The sequence below is a fragment of the Cimex lectularius genome, unplaced genomic scaffold (genome assembly GCF_000648675.2).
Source record: "Cimex lectularius strain Harlan isolate CLEC.00 unplaced genomic scaffold, Clec_2.1 scaffold6, whole genome shotgun sequence".
Taxonomy (NCBI): domain Eukaryota; kingdom Metazoa; phylum Arthropoda; class Insecta; order Hemiptera; family Cimicidae; genus Cimex; species Cimex lectularius.
In genome coordinates, this window is record NW_019392677.1 from 484,690 (window position 1) to 502,564 (window position 17,875).

At 37.6% G+C, this 17,875-nt stretch overlaps 1 protein-coding gene across 4 annotated transcripts in view; it reads right to left on the reverse strand.

Annotated features, from left to right (window-relative positions):
• Nucleotides 1-949: 949 nt before the first annotated feature.
• The window catches only part of LOC106673835 (ecdysone-induced protein 78C), a 437,646-nt gene continuing 420,720 nt past the window's right edge, over nucleotides 950-17,875 (reverse strand). For 3 of the 4 annotated variants that reach the window (XM_014406155.2, XM_014406156.2, XM_014406153.2), the window contains 7 exons: nucleotides 7,736-7,877; nucleotides 6,318-6,541; nucleotides 3,666-3,810; nucleotides 3,402-3,574; nucleotides 3,064-3,243; nucleotides 1,249-1,443; nucleotides 950-1,169 (listed from right to left, as the gene is read on the reverse strand). In XM_014406155.2, the coding sequence (XP_014261641.1) occupies nucleotides 1,258-1,443; nucleotides 3,064-3,243; nucleotides 3,402-3,574; nucleotides 3,666-3,810; nucleotides 6,318-6,541; nucleotides 7,736-7,877 (1,050 nt within the window). In that variant the 3' untranslated portion in view covers nucleotides 950-1,169; nucleotides 1,249-1,257. The remainder of the gene's footprint in view (nucleotides 1,170-1,248; nucleotides 1,444-3,063; nucleotides 3,244-3,401; nucleotides 3,575-3,665; nucleotides 3,811-6,317; nucleotides 6,542-7,735; nucleotides 7,878-17,875) is intronic. The other variant, XM_014406154.2, reaches the window with a different exon arrangement.

Sequence of the window (17,875 nt, forward strand, 5' to 3'; positions counted from 1 at the left end):
ACAGAAAATTATTTCCTTTTGTCTTAGGACAATTTTATGGCAGTTATATATTATAACTTATTAAAAAAAAAAAACATTTTAATTGATATTTAATTTTATTAATACTTTTTAAATGTATCTTTGTGGATATAATTTTTTAATTTACTTCCAAACTTACGATTGTATAAAAGGATTTAGTTTCGTGCACGACTTGCTTTAATAGTAGTAGTTTTTCGAACAAGCTCTTGTACAAATACAGTGATGTTAAATATATCACAATGGAAACATTAAACGTTTTACTCCACAAAAAAATTATCCTAAAATATAGTTGGCGGTTGAATTGGACGTTTTGACCTCACTTTGAAAGCGCATTAAGGTAAAAGTCTAAAAAACAACAATTTCGAATAAAAACATTTTCCTTTAAAGAAAGAACAAGTTAATAAAAAATAGGAGATCTTGTCTAACACCTAAACATTAAAGCAGAGACCGTTTTATTCAAGAATTGTGAAAATTTTAAAAAGACACAATTAATTCAAAATACATGATTAATAGATTTAGTAGAAAGAGAAAGAAGGGAGAGAGCACAAAATCGATCTCTGATTGTTCCATTCTCGATCACAACCTAAAACGTGAGCAGCACCTTAAATTGTGCAAGGTTTAACAAAAAAAAAGTTTTTTTTCAACCCTAACTTAATTTAATAACCAAAAGAGAAAGCAAAGACAGAAAGTATAATTGCTCAGAATGAACACATAATGTGATGATTCACAATCAATTACATTTGTTTAATTTTGTATTACAAAATTTCCGAGAAAAAACTGTCTGATATGAATTATTGGTCATGAAATTCTCTGAAAAGATAAATTTATAAATACAAAAAAATTAAATATATAATAATATAACTTATATATATTTATGTAATAACAACAACAAAGTATAATAACATATTCTTTTCTTTAATCTTGTCCTAATTTGAATATTACAAGTATGTACAAAAATTTGGTTAAAGGGACAGAAAAAAGGGAAAGAAATATTTTTTAATAAAAATTGAATTATATATTGGAATTTTAATTTTTTTAAATCTAATGTTTTTTCTGGTAGATTGATATGTATCTATGAGTGCATAAAGCACTGTACATTCACACAAACACGCTTGAGCAAGAAGAAGAGAGGGGTTAAAGATAGGGATCATCTGAAACAGATTGACGGTCGTTGTTATTTTATAGCAGTTCGCCCATTTGCAATTTGAAAAAGTTCCACTCCGCACTTACCATTTAGTTTCACTGCAGGTCTTCCTCTGACTTCGGTATGTCGAAGATCTCAGCGAAGAGAGGGGGGAGACGCAACTTGTCCCAATTTAGCCTAAACCATTCGAGCATGAGGGCATGCTTGGCCCCGAGGGCCCGCAATTCAGGCAGCTTCGCCAGTACGCTTGACGAATCTGTGCCGTTTGTACTCCTTCTTAACTGTAAGCAAAAATTTCGATTTAGGAAAAAATTTTGCAACGACGTGTAATTTGAGGATAAATATACATATTACTATTTTTTTATTATTTAACCTTCAGACTAAACCCACACAATCCTGCCCTCTAAAGCTTAGAATGCAATAAAACAACATGATTAAAAGAAGGTAGCACCATCAACGGGCCAGATTGACAGAGCAGCTCTCACATGTCAAGAACACAGTTGATGGGTGGCCCTCGGAGTATCTGACTCATAGAAGAAAGGTCATCCTCATCCGATCGACACACAGGCCCTTACTTTTGGGCCAAAGCTGTTGTGTCCTGCATGTAGGTAAAGATTGCTCATTGTGTCACACTTAATTTAAGGGTGCAATTTCTTGGCTCAATATAAAGAGCGCGTAGGAATGACATCCAATTTGAGATTGCGCTGGAGCATGGCAGCGAGTATTTGAGTCCCCTGATCCGATTCTTGGAGGAAAGGGGTTGTTCTATTGTATAAAATAATAATAGTTGGGTACACCCAGTTTGTGTTGAGAGTGAATGTATTTATTAGCGTTAATGTGATGTGAGTGGGTCGATGGCGGAATATCGAGTACACCATTGTGACATTGGTCTTTCAACGCCACAACAAATAAGGGTACGACACTTCCAAAACTCGGGGATAGGAAAGAAATCAGAGGTGGACCAATAAATTAAAAGGAAAGGATATAGGAAGCGGTAAAATAAAACAAATAAAAGCACACTTGTTGAAACCAAATTAACTTGTGTTGGATAGAGAATGTATTTATTAGCATGTGCGTGATGTGAGAGGATAGACTGTGGAATATCGAGAACCCTTTCGATCCTCAATTAGGTTAGTTGTATAATATGTGTAAAGTTGTGTTGAGAGTGAATGAATTTATTAAGGTGAAGTGTGATGTGAGAGGGTAGATGGCGGAATCGACCCTCAATTAGGTTAGCTGTATAATGTATGTAAAGGGTGATGGAGGAATATCGAGTACTCCATCACCCTGATTGAATGAATGGCATGTAAATAAAAGTGAATGTAGGAATATTTAAGAGTGAACGTGAGTACGAATGCGTTTGGAACTGCATACATTGGGTACTGAATTGATCTAGCTGTTGACAGACCCTCTGAGACCATCTTCAGTGGCTGGACGGAGTAGGCGGGTTCTGCCCTCGGACTGCCAATACCCGTGGTGGGTGATTCTCGAGTCTGCTGACAATTGATTGTAAATAGCAAGAGCTGGAATTGCCAGTGGACAACAAGAATCAAATAGGCTCAACTTGGTACATGTTTGTATATATGAACATACATATGCGGATTTGAGTTTACATAAATCCAAATCCACATCCGACTGACTGGATTATGGAATGCTAAGATCGAAAGCCAAACTAATAATCTGTGAGAAGGTTAAAGGAGTTAATTTTCATTCAGGGAGGTCAGAGGACAATACTGTGCCATAGAGGAAGAATAGTTAAGACATCTGTGGTATAAATGGTTTTGCCAAACACACTGCCCTGTGGTATTCCCATGGCCAGAGAGCAGTAATCAAGTATGTAATTTGATTCTTAAAAAAATAGAAAAAATATTTCATTATTATTATAATATATTTTAACTTACATGGAGTTTTAGTGCTTCGATCAACCTGTCCTGATGGTGTTCGACGGCTTTTACATCAGTCACACCAGGCCTGTCAGGTGATAACAGCACAATCGAGGAAAACAGACCAAGTTCTGTATCTCCAAGCAGAAGAGAGTTAAAGCTTGAAGTGAATTCGAACATTGATGTGACAAATTCAGACTAGAATGTTAAAAAAAAATAAAATAACACAAACCATAACAGTTAAATTATAAACAAGCGCAAAATTACAATTTATAACTTGTTAAAATTAAAATAAAAATAAAAAGCATGAAGTATAAAGGAAAAAACATAGATATTAGTAGTAAGTTTGTATGTACCTGAGTTGGACTTACATCATACATAAGTTCCATTTGCTGCCGAGTGACGAAAGTGCCATCAGAGAATGTTACTGTTGTGTCAGTTGTCAGGCGAGCCGCATGGGAAAGCCAAAGCTCAAAGAAGCCGACTTTGATCAGGATTAGTTGGTCATCTTGACTCAACTCACAGAAGCCTGGAAAAGTATTGACAAGGTTAAAATAAGGCGGAAGAATTAACGTTAAAATAAAATAAACTATTATGTACATATATTTAAAAAAAATTACCTGGTACTCTTTTTGCAAATTCAACTACCCTCTGAACACTAGGTGTGATATGTGTTGCAAATTGTTGCCACAGCCATATCCTTTGTTGTTCAAGACTTTCTGCGGTGGAAGAAGCCACTTCAGGACCAGAGCAAATAGGTGAAGGCTTGAAATAAGAAGAAGGAAAATTAATCAATTGTAAGCCAGTCCTCATCTTAGCATAAATTAGTTGTTAAAATGTATTAAAAATAGTTGTAAGGAGTTTCAAACATATGTTGGAAATAAGGCCATAAATCCAATGGGTCGCCCACGTAGATGTTTCCCACAAGTCTGGAAGAAATAGAAATATGACAGATGAATAGTCCACTATATAATGAAAGTTGAGGAGTTATTTAGTGTGGGACGGTTGTCGCACACACAGTTCATCCAGCTGTGGGACTAGATCTTTGATGAAAGTACATCAACTTGAGACCACGACATTTCATGTACCAGAAACTCTCATGATTTATGAGTACCCTTGCAAGAAGGAAGTTGACCACCTGGCCAAATAGTTGTTGCTTTTCCTTTTCTACCCTACCCAGTTAAGAACATATATATATATATATATATATATATATATAAAGGTGGCTGAATGTTGATTGCTGTAGACCATTTGCTAAGACTCGAGATAATCGTCTTGGCATTCTCCAAATAGCGTGCCTAGGGTTTGAACAACCAGCCAGTTGGTGTGGAAACAGCGAATGCGTATTTGCCAAGTGCCAAAGATACTGCCAAATCGTAAAGGACAACAGTGAAACGTCATTGCTACAACTGCAGTTACTGTTTTGTGTAGTGGCTACAAATTCAGTCACAGAGTACTGATGTCTAATCTTACTTTTGATCCGTTTCATTCATCCAAAACCTTGTTTCAATTTTTGTAAATTGGAAGAGAAGCGTTACAAATTATTGGTACAGATCGAGGAACTCCAAGACTGTTATGATGGGCCCATCGATTCCTACCCGACAGAAATAATGCTCTAATGATCTTTTATTAATACATCTATACTAGTTAGGAATCATTTATTATTAAAAAATAAATAGCAGTGTTGATATTGATGATTGATGATTGCGGTTGATATCCATACAGAATAGTTGATTCCCAAATATGTGTATGCTTTGAGTTCAGCATGGTGAGCACTGAATATTGTTGCTCAGCAAATGACTAAGCAACCATCCCCACTAGTTGGGATTAGGCGAACCATTTGATGAATACCATGTCCAGAGCCATCTTAAGGGTACGACTTGTAAAATTGAGGTCTCAGTCAACCGAATGTGCAGTCCAGAGCAGTCAATTAAGCAGCTACACTCGGTCAGGAACTCAGAGAGAGGAGTCAGCCAACAAGGACCTAGCCATTGTGACAAGCCAAACTGAGTCGACTATCGAATATCTATGCTGTGCAAAGAATACGCTGAGAGATGGGGAAGATGGTGTTGGCAAGCATAATTTGGGATAAATCCTCTTGTGACCAGGCTCATCCACAGAGGTAGAGTTGTGACTGACTTGCTTTGGTTGTTTCAGTCATTTAGTATAATAAAGATAGGCCAGTGTAACAATAAATATTTACGAATTTATTGTAAGCCAGCAGCCACACTCTGTCTGGGGCTCGAACAGAGGACTCAGAGCCAGCGAGGACCAACCATTGGGACTCATCGAATCAAGTTGACAGTCGAAATACCAGAAGGCGCTGAAGATGCTGAGGATGCTGATCATGGAAAGTTCGTTTGGGATAAGTGCCTTTGTTGATTGGCTCCCAAATTTAGAGTTGTGGCTGACTTATTAGATAAATTAAGATTTTGTTGTGCTTGTGTAAAAAGTGGAATTATGTTCAAATAAATGGTGAGAATTTATTAAATTCTCGAGCCTTATCTTCCCTTATACAAAAATAAGTAGCAAGGCGCTTACGCCGACAACTCTCTCATCGCTAGAGAAAAGCAAGCGAATGTAGAGATTGTTCAAACTGGTTAAACGTCACCACTGCTTACCGTATCTCTCTGGTTTATTGTATTTTGTAACCATGCCTTCCCCCACTTAAATAGAAGATAAGCGTAAACGCTGAATGTTCTTCTGAATGTGGGTCGGCAATTCAATAATGCAAATGCCCTCAGAAAATATTAACCAGAAATGAGGAATCACTCTCACCCGATTGAGGATTGGGCATACCCAATTGACACACGGGCATCTGCTTTTGGGCGAAAGCCTATGCAGGTCCCCCTTATGCAGATAAATGTTGCTAGATGTGCCCTACATAATAGAGGCGTGACCCTTGGCTCCTTACAGACAGCTTGTAGGTGTGCCGCCATATTTAAGAATGGTTTTTGAGCACAGCAGTCGGTTTCTGGTTCCCTCTTTCAGTTACTATATGTCACCAATGCCGCCAGCAGTGGTGTGTTTAGGTCGATGGTAGAATATTTAAAAAAGACCTCTAATTTAGGTTAGATTATTAATACTGTGTATAGTTAATGAAGGAATCTCCAATACTCCACTGACTAATAAGAATGAGTATTAATGTATTTATTTGTGCAACTGATCTATCAAATTTATGTATTAGGCTAGATTATAGACAGCATGCATTTGGGGCTGAAATGACCTAGCTGTGGAGTGACAACTCTTTGAGGAAAAAGTCCGATACTTACAGGTGAGGCAATCGGCTTCCTAACGAGGCACCTTGTGTTCTCTTCCGAGTAGTCTGAGTTGGCGACATGCGCCTGCGATACAGACACAATCAGGTCATAGGCTGGAGTCGAGGTTGTCTCCGGATCTGGCGGGGTCGCCCCTGAACTGCTGTCACTTGTCGACACCCTTTCTTCTCCTCCGCTTCGTTCCCGTGATCTTTTCGGCACCCTCCCATACCGAACAGCTGAAAAAAACAACATATTTTTAAATAAACAGTAAATAAATAATAAAACTATTTGTAGCCTTGGAATTTGTAAACTTTCATCAGTACTGCTACTACCTACTATTTCATATTAGACTTTAAAAGTCACATTGCAAAAGAAAGTGGCGAAACCCCTTGGCACCCAATCAAACAACAGGCCAATTAGCCTATAAAGAAATATTAGCAAAATATTTGAGTGTGCTCCTAACACGCTTGGAAGGTCATATCATTCAATCTGGAATAATGAAAGAGGTACAATTTGGATTCAGGTCTGACAGCTCTCCGGTACAACTTACCAGAGTAGTGGACAGGATAATGGCGTACACTGGGATAGATATATTAAATCATGAAAAGGCTTGATACTGTCTGGCAGTAGGGAGACATACACTGGCTAATAAAATATAACTTCATGTTTATCAACTAAAAGATATCCACTTGTACCTGAAAAACAGAAACTTTTGTGTGTCGCATAACAATGTCTCCATGCTCCTTACAAAATCATACCAGGAATCCGCCAAGGATCAATCCTGGGCCCCATTTTGTTTAATCTCTTCTTCAATGCCTTACCCTCAACAAGAACATACACACTAAGCAAATCTCGGCCAATGAAAGACAATGAATTTATCGAGCCGAACGTTGGTCACCAACACCTTGGCTCATCCTCAACAAACCAAGGGGCTGGGACCAAGGGATTTAGCCATGTGGAATCACAGTCAACGACGTTAACCCTTTTAATACTATCACCAGAAGTCTGAACCTTGACCAAGGTTAACCACTTTGTTGGCACTAATTCGCCTCCTATACACACTAAGCAAATCACAACTTTCTCAGGCTTCCAGAATAAGAGCATCCAACAACCAGCTCCTTTATAACTATGTTGTCAATGCTTTAGTGGCACCGTTTCTGATACTCAAATGTTATCTAATGTCATACATGTAATGCTAATAAACATTATATATAACTCTCTTTCTACCAAAGTTGGGCTTTTTCTCATGAGAACATTATTAAACAGCACTTTACACTCACTATCCAGTAAAGCCGGATTTTTTGAAATTCAGTACACTACATAAATATTCAAATTTTCTTCAGATTTATCGAATGTTGAAACTCAGGGTACAAATAATAGAGGATGGGCTATGGATAATGTGAAAACTAAAACATAATTTGTGTACTCACAGTCTCGAGACATGCCGACGGCAAGGCATTTCTTGAACCGGCAGTACTGGCACCGATTGCGGTTCAGTCGTATCACCAGGCACTTTCCGTCCCTTAGGCACCTGTATTCTATCTGTTTTTGTATACTTCTCCTAAAGAACCCCTGTAAACGAAAAATATTAACTTAAATTATAAAAAAAAAATACTATTCAAAAGCATATAAAGCTTGGATATCCATCATTCAGAGAGTGACACTTAGTTTTGGTATAATAATAATAATTAATAAAAAGAATACTGCAGAAAACTATTCTAAAGAAAGCAACAAAGCAACATTATGTACCAAAAATATTTACCATCATTATAATGCTACATTTAATTTAAAATATTGAATCGACATTGCATTATGGTGTAAAAGATTTTATCATCCATGGTATAACATCAAAATAGTAATAATTAAAAAAATAACATGTATAATGCCGAGTGGAGAGGGCATAATTTACAAGATTCAAACTGTCTAGTGTTTAGTATTTCTTTTAATTTTGTTTCTGTCAAAGAACAGATGCCAAGGTGTTGCATTCTGAATTCTGCTAATACTGGTTCATATATCAAAAACTAAACCCACAACCTCCCTTGCCCCTAAGTTAGACAATGAACATGGCACAATTTTTCTCCAGGTCTGAGGGGATGTAGTTTGGTAATTTTCAATCATCAGGACTACTCTTTTAAAATAAATAAATTATTTATTAGCCAAAATTCACCCAGTTGCAGACAACTATTTAAAGTTAGATAAACTATTCTCCAACCTATGTGGCCTTCAGCAGAACTTAAATTTAAGTATCTATAGAAAAAAAATCAACAAAATGATAAGATAAATCAATTATAAACTGTTTCAATATGATTTAATTAATTTAACTTCTTAATTACTTATGCCCAAGAAATTATCGAGGAATAAATACCTCAAACCATTTTCTATAACCCATTCCACATATACGCAACGGGATTGAGGTCTGGAGAAAATGTGGCAAGGGGTAGAGGGGAAATTCTCAGGTTTTCTAAACATTGATGAACAATTCGGCTTCTATTAGGTCTGGCATTGTCATTCAGAAATCGAAAATCCCTCCTAATCACTGCTTTGAGGGATGTATTCCTTGATAATTTTTTGGACATAACGGACTGCGGTGAGGTTCAACAATATGGAGCCCAGTTTGTCCTCGTGTAAATCTCAGCCCAGACCATTACGCGTCCTCCTCCAAACTGCACCGAAGGGAACAGGAACTGGGGCATTATACTCAATCCCCTGCTCTCGGTAGACTCTTCGGCACCTGCTGTCTTATACAGACAGAAAAGCAACTCATCGACAATACGCAGTGAAATAACAATTGGTGTTCTCTTCTAGGCACTCGCTGCACCATGTTCTCCTGAGTTGCAGGTGGCGGGCTGTTGCTGCAGTTCGTCTCTAAGGGGCATACGATGTGAGGCCAACTTAATCGTTTTGGTTGTTAAAGGCCTTGCCAAAACATTTAGTACTTCAGGCCTTCATTTAGGATCTGACCGCACTGTGGAAAGGGTTCCTTCTTGCAGCAAGGGCAATATTTCTGTCCTCTCTTAGCATCGCGCTGAGATCCACTACCAGACCTCCTATCGGCACTTCCTAAAGCCCGAGAGACCACGCTCGATGGCTCATTCTAACAATAATATTACGAACTTCTGGTTCAAGATGATGTCTTTCCATGGTTAAAGACAATAAAACTGGATTAAAGTGGAGAAAAGACGGGAAAATTTTTTTGTTTACAAAATGTCTTCATGTTTACTATTCCTAAGTAAATCCGTAAATTAAAAATGAGAATTAACAAATTTTTTGTTTTTTGTGTGTGGTATTTAGTGACCGTTAGTTAATGATTATTCGGAGATCGTGAGATGCGGTCTGATGTGACGTAGGTTTTAGAAAAACATTTTCTTTGTCGTGATTACGTTTCGACCTTTATTGAGATCATCTTCAGGGCTAAAAGTGTTTGTTTTCTGTGTAGATGTGCCATTCTTGTGTGACGTGTTGAGAGTGCCATTCATATTTTTGTTTTTTGTTTGTATTTTATTTTATCAAACTAGCAAGAATATATCAGTTAATTTAGTTAAAATTAATGGAATAAAAATAAATTACAAATATCCCTACCCATTTTTGAGCAGCTTATAATAGTAAAATAACTTTTATGAATTTTAAATCAAGACGTTTGCAATTTTTGGTAGAAGTAGAGCTGGGTTATACGGTTAGTTGTTTTCCAAATCGTAACTATTCTAATTTACCTATACCAATCAATAAAAATAAAAAGAATAATGTTGTTTGCTGTGGTTCCAATCTTTATATGACATTCACTAGTTTTCGTGGTCCGCTTGAACAATTAAAAAATGGCAAAAAGGAGGGAAAATTAAATAAAGGTGGGGTTGAGGGGGGAGTTAGTGTCCGAGTGGATGGAAGTCATGATAGCTCAAGTGTTAGAGTAGCAGCGTATCCAGCCGAAGGTCGTGGGTTCGAAACCCGCTCGTGACACTAGCTTTTTCATTTCAACCAATACCTTTACATAAAGATTAATTAATTGAAAGATGTTATTTGGTCAATGGGACCACGAAATCTGATGGATTTAATGAGTACAATTAAGTATATCTCCACTAAAGCTCTCCGTGGTCATTTTATTTGTCGCCGAGAATTGAATAGATTTCAGGACATTTGAAAAATGGCAAAAAGGCGGGAAAATTCGAAAGGTGGGTTGAGATGGGAAGTTGCTGTCCGAGAGGATCGAAGTCACGATAGCTCAAGAGGTATATACAGGGTGAATTGCTACTCGTGCTACAAACTTCTCCAGTAGATTCTTCACCCTAAAATGAACAAAAAAGTTCATATTGTCCATGGTCCGATTCTCAACCNACCATGGACAATATGAACTTTTTTGTTCATTTTAGGGTGAAGAATCTACTGGAGAAGTTTGTAGCACGAGTAGCAATTCACCCTGTATAGTAGCGGAGTATCTAGCCGAAGGTCGTGGGTTCGAATCCCTCTCGTGACACTGACTTTTTTATCTCAACTAAAAAACTTTATATGACTGTACGATGTAATAATTAATTCATCAACATTGATATGGGCAAAATATGTGTACATCGTGTTTTTTCGAAGTCGAGAATCAATAATCCGGATTTTACTAGTTGAAGGAATAAACAAGATGATGCCTCCTTTGAAAGAAGTGAAATAGTTCGGTTAAAGAAAAATATAGAAATTCCAGGATTTCATACATTTTCTGAAAATGTATGGCATTTATGGTTTCAATGTTCCCGGTGGAGCTAAAATCAATTTATCTTCTTTACAGAGTCGATACAGTAAACTCTGCGCGCGTTTTATATAAATGACTGCGGGAAGAAGGTCAGATCCGCACATCACTGATCTTCTGCTTGATTTAGAACCACGGGAATCAGGAAAGTTAATAGCTTGGGGTCAGTAAGGATATTTATTTCTTATAAACAGACGTGGATCTATTACTGTTCTATAAAGACTAAACAAACAAATCAAGGATTTACATCAAATATCTGTACTATTCAAAATTTATATGTTATATATTCCCAATAATCAATTGATCTGTTAGAAAATTCAGTAGCAGGTTTCAACTAGCGTTAAATATTTAGGTACCCTTTATAAAGGGCTAAACGTACAGAGTTAGAGTAAAGGGTGGTAACGTTATTGGGAATGACGCCCGAGAAAGCCTGTGTAATGGTAATCAATAGGCTTCAAAAATAAACAACAGTACAGTAAGATAATTGACGCATTAATTTATGCCAGTTGTTCAATAATACTTTATGCAAATCCAGTCTGTTATCCAACTTCAAAAACAAACGTGGGGAAGAATAACAAAATATATCCGTGTAAAATAAAATTTACGAACGACAAAAAAGATCTTAGTTAATAAATCGTTTCACTCTCTGTTAGCCTCTCGTAGAAAAAATACACAGCTTTGTGATTTTTAAATATTTTTCACATGTGAATTTTTAAAAAGTCATGAATAATTAACAAAAAGTTTAACTTCATGCGACAAGGACTAAACCTGCTTAATGACCATAATCAATACTAAAGCTAAAATCTGTAACGTCTTTTGATGGAAATTAATCTGTCTTAATTAAAGATTAATGATCAATATCTACATGAAATGATCATCGTATGCAAAGAAATTAGTCTTTTTCTTTTAAGTCTAATTCTCCACTTAATTCATCCAACTGACAGGTGTGGATGGACTAAAAAGGGTTTTCACTTAATATAACAGCGAAATTGGACGGGCCGGAAATGATCAGTGAAGACATCGTGTATAAAAAGCAATTAGTCTTTTTCTTTTAAGTTCCTTTCTCCGTTAAACTTAGCGAACTGACAGGAAGTGTAGAAGAGCTGAAAGGCTTTTGATTTAGAATCGGAAATGATAATTGAAGTGGTCGTCTTATACAAAGCATTTCGTCTTTCTTTTAAGTTCTTTTCTCCACCAAACTTCGTGAACTGACACTAGGTGTGGAAGGGATAAAAGGGTTTTATTTGAGATAATAGCGAAATTAGTCGGACCGGAAATGATCAGTGAAGACATTGTGTATACAAAGCAATTAGTCTTTTCCTTTTAAGTTCCTTTCCCCATTAAACTTAATGAACTGACAGGAGGTGTGGAAGAGCTGAAGAGCTTTTGATTTAGAAGCGGAAATGATAAATGAAGCCGACGTCTTATACAAAGCATTTCGACTTTCTTTTAAGTCCCTTTCTCCATTAAACTTAGTGAACTAACAAGAGGAAAGGAAGAGCTAAATGGGTTTTGATTTGTGATAACAGCAAAATTAGTCGGACCGGAAATGATCACTGAAGACATCGTGTATACAAAGCAACTAGTCATTCTTTTAAGTTCCTTTCTCCACCAAAGTCAGCCAAATGATAGGAGGTGTGGAAGAGCAAAAAGGCTATTTCTGTGTTAAGATGTAACACAGTAGTGAAAATTTATTCCTAATACCTCGTCTAATTTTCGTTTAGACAGTCAGGCAGAACAGTTTTACAACGGATGGAAGGTCTAAAAAACAAAAAATTTCTGGCAAGATTCCATAAACAAAACGCGGGAAAAGGTCAGATATAATGAACCTCAGGTCAGTGTGGCTAGCGTACAACTTTTGCAGTGCTACTTAATCTGGAAGGTAGATCACACATTCAAAAGTGGTGGATTGTATCGAAGGCGATAAATACACAAATACTGTATAAGAGAAAAAGAATTGTTTTGTGATGAATATAAAGATGATGTGCGCTGAAGAACAAAAAGGACAATAACACAGCAGCCACTACAATGTATGATTTGGTCGAAACATCCCCTGGTGAACTACTTCTAATTAAACTTCTTAGAGATTCTATCTGGTCTCAATAAATTCGGATAAATGAGCCTCATGGTCAGTTCTGACGATGATTGACAATTCTTAACGGTAAATGAGAAAAATCGGTATAATCGATTTTTTTTGATAGGGTAGGACTTTTTAGGGGATGATCAAGTGTACTCCGGAGCTCTTGAAACATTCAGAAGGTCGGGGTCCCCGGTGGCCGATATTTATCAGTTAGGGTTCCGTTTTCCATCTCGCCGCTGAGATATCTCGTGCGGAAATGCAGCCAGGCCGCCCCGGTCGGTAATAGATATCCCTTTATTTCCAATATAATCCGACACCTGGGGAATGTAAGAAATATGAAACGTCGAGGACGCAGCTTCCTGTCCAAATCCTTTTAGAAAGGTCCGTAGTACACCTGAAAGCTGACGTGAAATTTTAAAACTCCAAAATGTCTCAAAAATGTCGGTTTTTATTATGTTTCGTATTATTGTCATGGAGTTTCGTCTCCGTTTTGATTTGCCTATTCTCATAGGCTTGATATTTCAGATCTGATCAGTGTAGGTTCGGAAACTAAAAACCCAGAAGGTCGCACGCACCAGATGAGGAAAAAAAAGGATGACAGCTAAAAAAGTCATTAATCATTAAAGTCATCATAATTACAATTGTCTTCATAAAACAGTGAAAACTACTAAAAATAATGACGTGGAAATGATTTTTTTAAATTCCGATATTATTTAATAACCTATCGGTCTAACAGGCCAAAAAAGGATTGTTCTTACCCGATTAGGAATAGGCCATGCGAGTTTACCACACGGACACTTTTGGTAATATATAAATAATATTTCCAGGTCCGATTGACCTGATAACTTCTTTTAATTAATTATTCTTTATGTTGTTACGGTCGAAACTTCGGCCGAGAGCAGTTGGTCCCGTCGCTCAGTGGAGAAGGGTTTGGGTGATGAGAGAGGTAGGGAATTGTTGAGCGCCACGATATTTTTGGGAAAGGTAAATACCGAAACCCTAAGAGAAGAAAATAAATAGAAGTAAAGGAAGGAAAGAGAGAGAAAAAATGAAACCAAAGGGGGAAAAAATAACAGTAACGGAGTTTGGAATTGAACCCACAGTTGAAGTCGGCGATCGTAACCACTAGACCTAAGGCGCCGATTGAGACTCTCCGCATCCCGCCGGCTCACCGCCTTGCGCCTGGGATCGCCAACGAAACCCGGGGACCAAATCCATCCACCGGACAGATAGAGATAGAGATAGAGAAAGATAAAGAACAATAATATTAATCGCCGGTGCCTCACCTGTGCCTCCCGCAACGGGTGCAGTGAACAACAAAAAACTAGACAATTCGGCCTTCGCCAAATAAAAGGTTCACAACAAATATCAAAAAGACCGCTCGACTTTACACTGTATTCAACTAGAATCTCTTACATCGGAAATAAATCTTATACATAAATGCCTATTCGGCTACTTATAATTAAATCTGAACTCTTTAACCTAAAATGACTAACAACATAATAAAACAAAGAAACGTTAAACCTAGCGTAACAATTTACATTATTTTAACAAAGTCAAACGGCCGTTTCGGCGAACTCAAGTCGGGGAGGCACAGGTGAGGGACCGGCGATTAATATTACTGTTCTTTATATTTCTCTATCTCTATCTCTTTCTGTTCGGAGAATGGATTTGGGCCCCGGGTTTCGTTGGCGATCCCAGGCGCAAGGCGGTGAGCCGGGGGATACGGAGAGGCTCAGTCGACGCCTTTGGTTTAGTGGTTACGATCGCCTACTTAGGCCTCTAAAGATTGTGGGTTCAATTCCAAACTCCGCTACTGTTATTTTTCCCCCATTTGGTTTCATTTTTTCTCTCTCTTTCCTTCCTTTACTTCTATTTATTTTCTTCTCTTAGGGTTTCGGTATTTACCCTTTCCAAAAATACCGTGGCGCTCAACAATTCCCTACCTCTCTCCTTCACCCACCCCATTCTCCACTGAGCTACGGGATCAACTGTTGTCGGTTGAATTTTCGACCGTAACAATGTAAGGTATTGGTTGAAACGAAAAAGCTAGTGTCACGAGCGAGATTCGAACCCACGACCTTCGGCTAATACGCCACTGCTCTACCACTTGCTCGTGACTTCGATCCACTCTGACACCAACTCCCCATCTTCGAAATTAATTATTTCGAATAATTCGAAAGGTAGGTTGAGATGGAGAGTTGGTGTCCGAGTGGATCGAAGTCACGATAGCTCAAGTGGCAGAGCAGCGGCATATTTAGCCGAAGGTCTTGGGTTCGAATCCCACTCATGACACTGACTTTTTTATTTCAACCTATACCTTACATAAAGAAAATGAAGTGAATTAAATAATATATATAATAAATTTCTATTAAATCTTTTATGACCATTGGAGAAACCATAAAAAATTGTTTGCTACAGATATTTAAAATGATTTTACTTATATGCAAATTCTCATTCGCTCGAAATTCTCATTGAAATCGATTTGTATTATTAAAGTACAGAATTTTTTGTCTGACTTTCATTAGCATTTGACTATTTTTTCGAGGGAGGGAATATTACTCAACAAAAAGAGGATAATGAAGCGCTTAAACTGGGTCGTTAGCTTTTATCAGCAGGTTGTTTGTTTAATCTATAAAGCGGCCTATTAAACTTTAACGTCCGTGGGAGCGCTCTCAACAATTTCGGCATCACATTGCCGTAGTGAAAGAAGTTGATAAAACTCTTATCGCTACCTTTAACGCACTAATCGCCAAAAGCGGTAAAGAAAACACGGTTGCTATAAATTGGCAAGAGACGATAAAAAATACACATCGCCATCTTTATTAAGACATCATTGCATCGTTAAAAATATGCAAGCATTACTTTTCTAATTTTTACATTTGATAGAGCGTGGAAACCCGTTATTCTTTTCAAAATAAAAATTATTCTCCTCCTCACCTACTATCTCATCATGCTCATCCATCATCCTCTCGGATCGATGGTTTAAGGTGAGAATTGCCACGGAATTTTGATACATCGAGCCCATGAAAGCCGGCGGCCCCCAAGGGTCAATCCTCTACAGTCTACACCGCTCTATCCCTATTCATCCAAAAACCCACATCCCGACCTTCGCGGATGACACCGCACTCCTCACAACCTGTCTACATCCTTGTAGCAAAAGCAACCCAAGATTATCTAGACCGACCTCATCGACTGGTGCACTCGATGGCGCATCAAGCTAAATGAGGAAACGTTCACACTTAAAAAAGGTATCTGCCCACCAGCGCACCTAAGCAATAATGGAATTCCCCCATCCAACCAAATTCGCGGACAGCAGACTAACATAGAACATAAACATAAAACAAAAACCCAAGAACTAAACCGAATTCAGTCTCCTTGACGACATCCACAATGAGTACATACAACAAACTAACGATATATATTAATTTGACGGATTTGAACTTACAGAGTCGAGCTGTGGGGTTCTGTCAAGCTATGCAACAATGGAGATACAACCTATCATACAGAACAAACCAAGGGAATGAAATTGTAGCAGCAACACTCAATGACTTAATACTTCTGGGAAGAAGGATTGAGGCGTTTCACTGAACTAGGGAACTAGGAAGCAAGAAGTTTGCAGTGCCTGAGGAGTACAAACTCCCTTCCAGATATCCTCATCACCATCAATGTGTCATCGAAAAAGGATATAGAAGCTGTAGTTGAACATCTGAAATATAAAAGATATAGAAATTCGGTCCAAGCACACAGCCCTGTGTTACTCCAGGGGCCAGAGAGCTACAGCTGAGAATAGTCGGAGTCATCTGATCTTTATCTAAGCCAAAAGTACCGCTGATTAATAAGTGCTTATTAGGTATAGTGTATTTGCAAGACCACATTGAAAAAGGTTCCCACATTCTTTGCGTTCGAGGGACATGTGGGTCTTCAACTCGAAACACTTTCTGCACTTCGGAAGGGTAAAAGCGAGGACCAAATCTGGGAGGTCAGGGGAGTTTTCATTCATTTCGAAACGGGCAAGCTCTTTAAATAATGGTTAATTACAGTAAATACACAACGAATATCAACAAACTTTATTAAAGCGAATTTATATACTGTTAACAAAAAAAATCATGGTGAAATATAACTTGTCTATAGCAGAAAGAACTTGAAAGAATAATTTTGTAGTAGATCGGCTGTTTATTTTCAGAAAATAGAGATGATAAATTTTGATCCGACTGCTCTCAAAACTCTCCTGTTTTCGACTTCAAGACAAACAACAATCTTTTCTCATATAGTGGTTTTTTTTTATTATTAAGTGTTTAAAGGACAACTTAAAATAACATAATAATTTTTCTGTTAAACTCGTTAAACGATTAAACTACAATAATTCCCTTTGGGAAATAGTAAAACGGAAATTGTATATGGTAATAATGGTGTATACTAGTTTGTGTTGAGATTGATTGTATTTATTGCCGTGAATGTGTGACAAGAGAGGGTCGATAGCGGAATATCGAGTACACCATCCAACCTTAATTAGGTTGGTTGTACAATATGTGTAAAGGTTGAGTGGTTGAGTGGTTGAGTTAAAAGTGAACGTATTTATTGGCGTAAACGTCTGATGTAAGTGGGTCGATGGCGGATTATCTAGTTCCCCATCTACCCTCAATCAGGCTAGTGGTATGATATGTGTGAAGGTTGTGTTGAGAGTGATCGTATTTATTAGCGTGAATGTGTGATGTGAGAGGATCTATGGCGGATTATCTAGTCCGCCATCGACCTTCAATT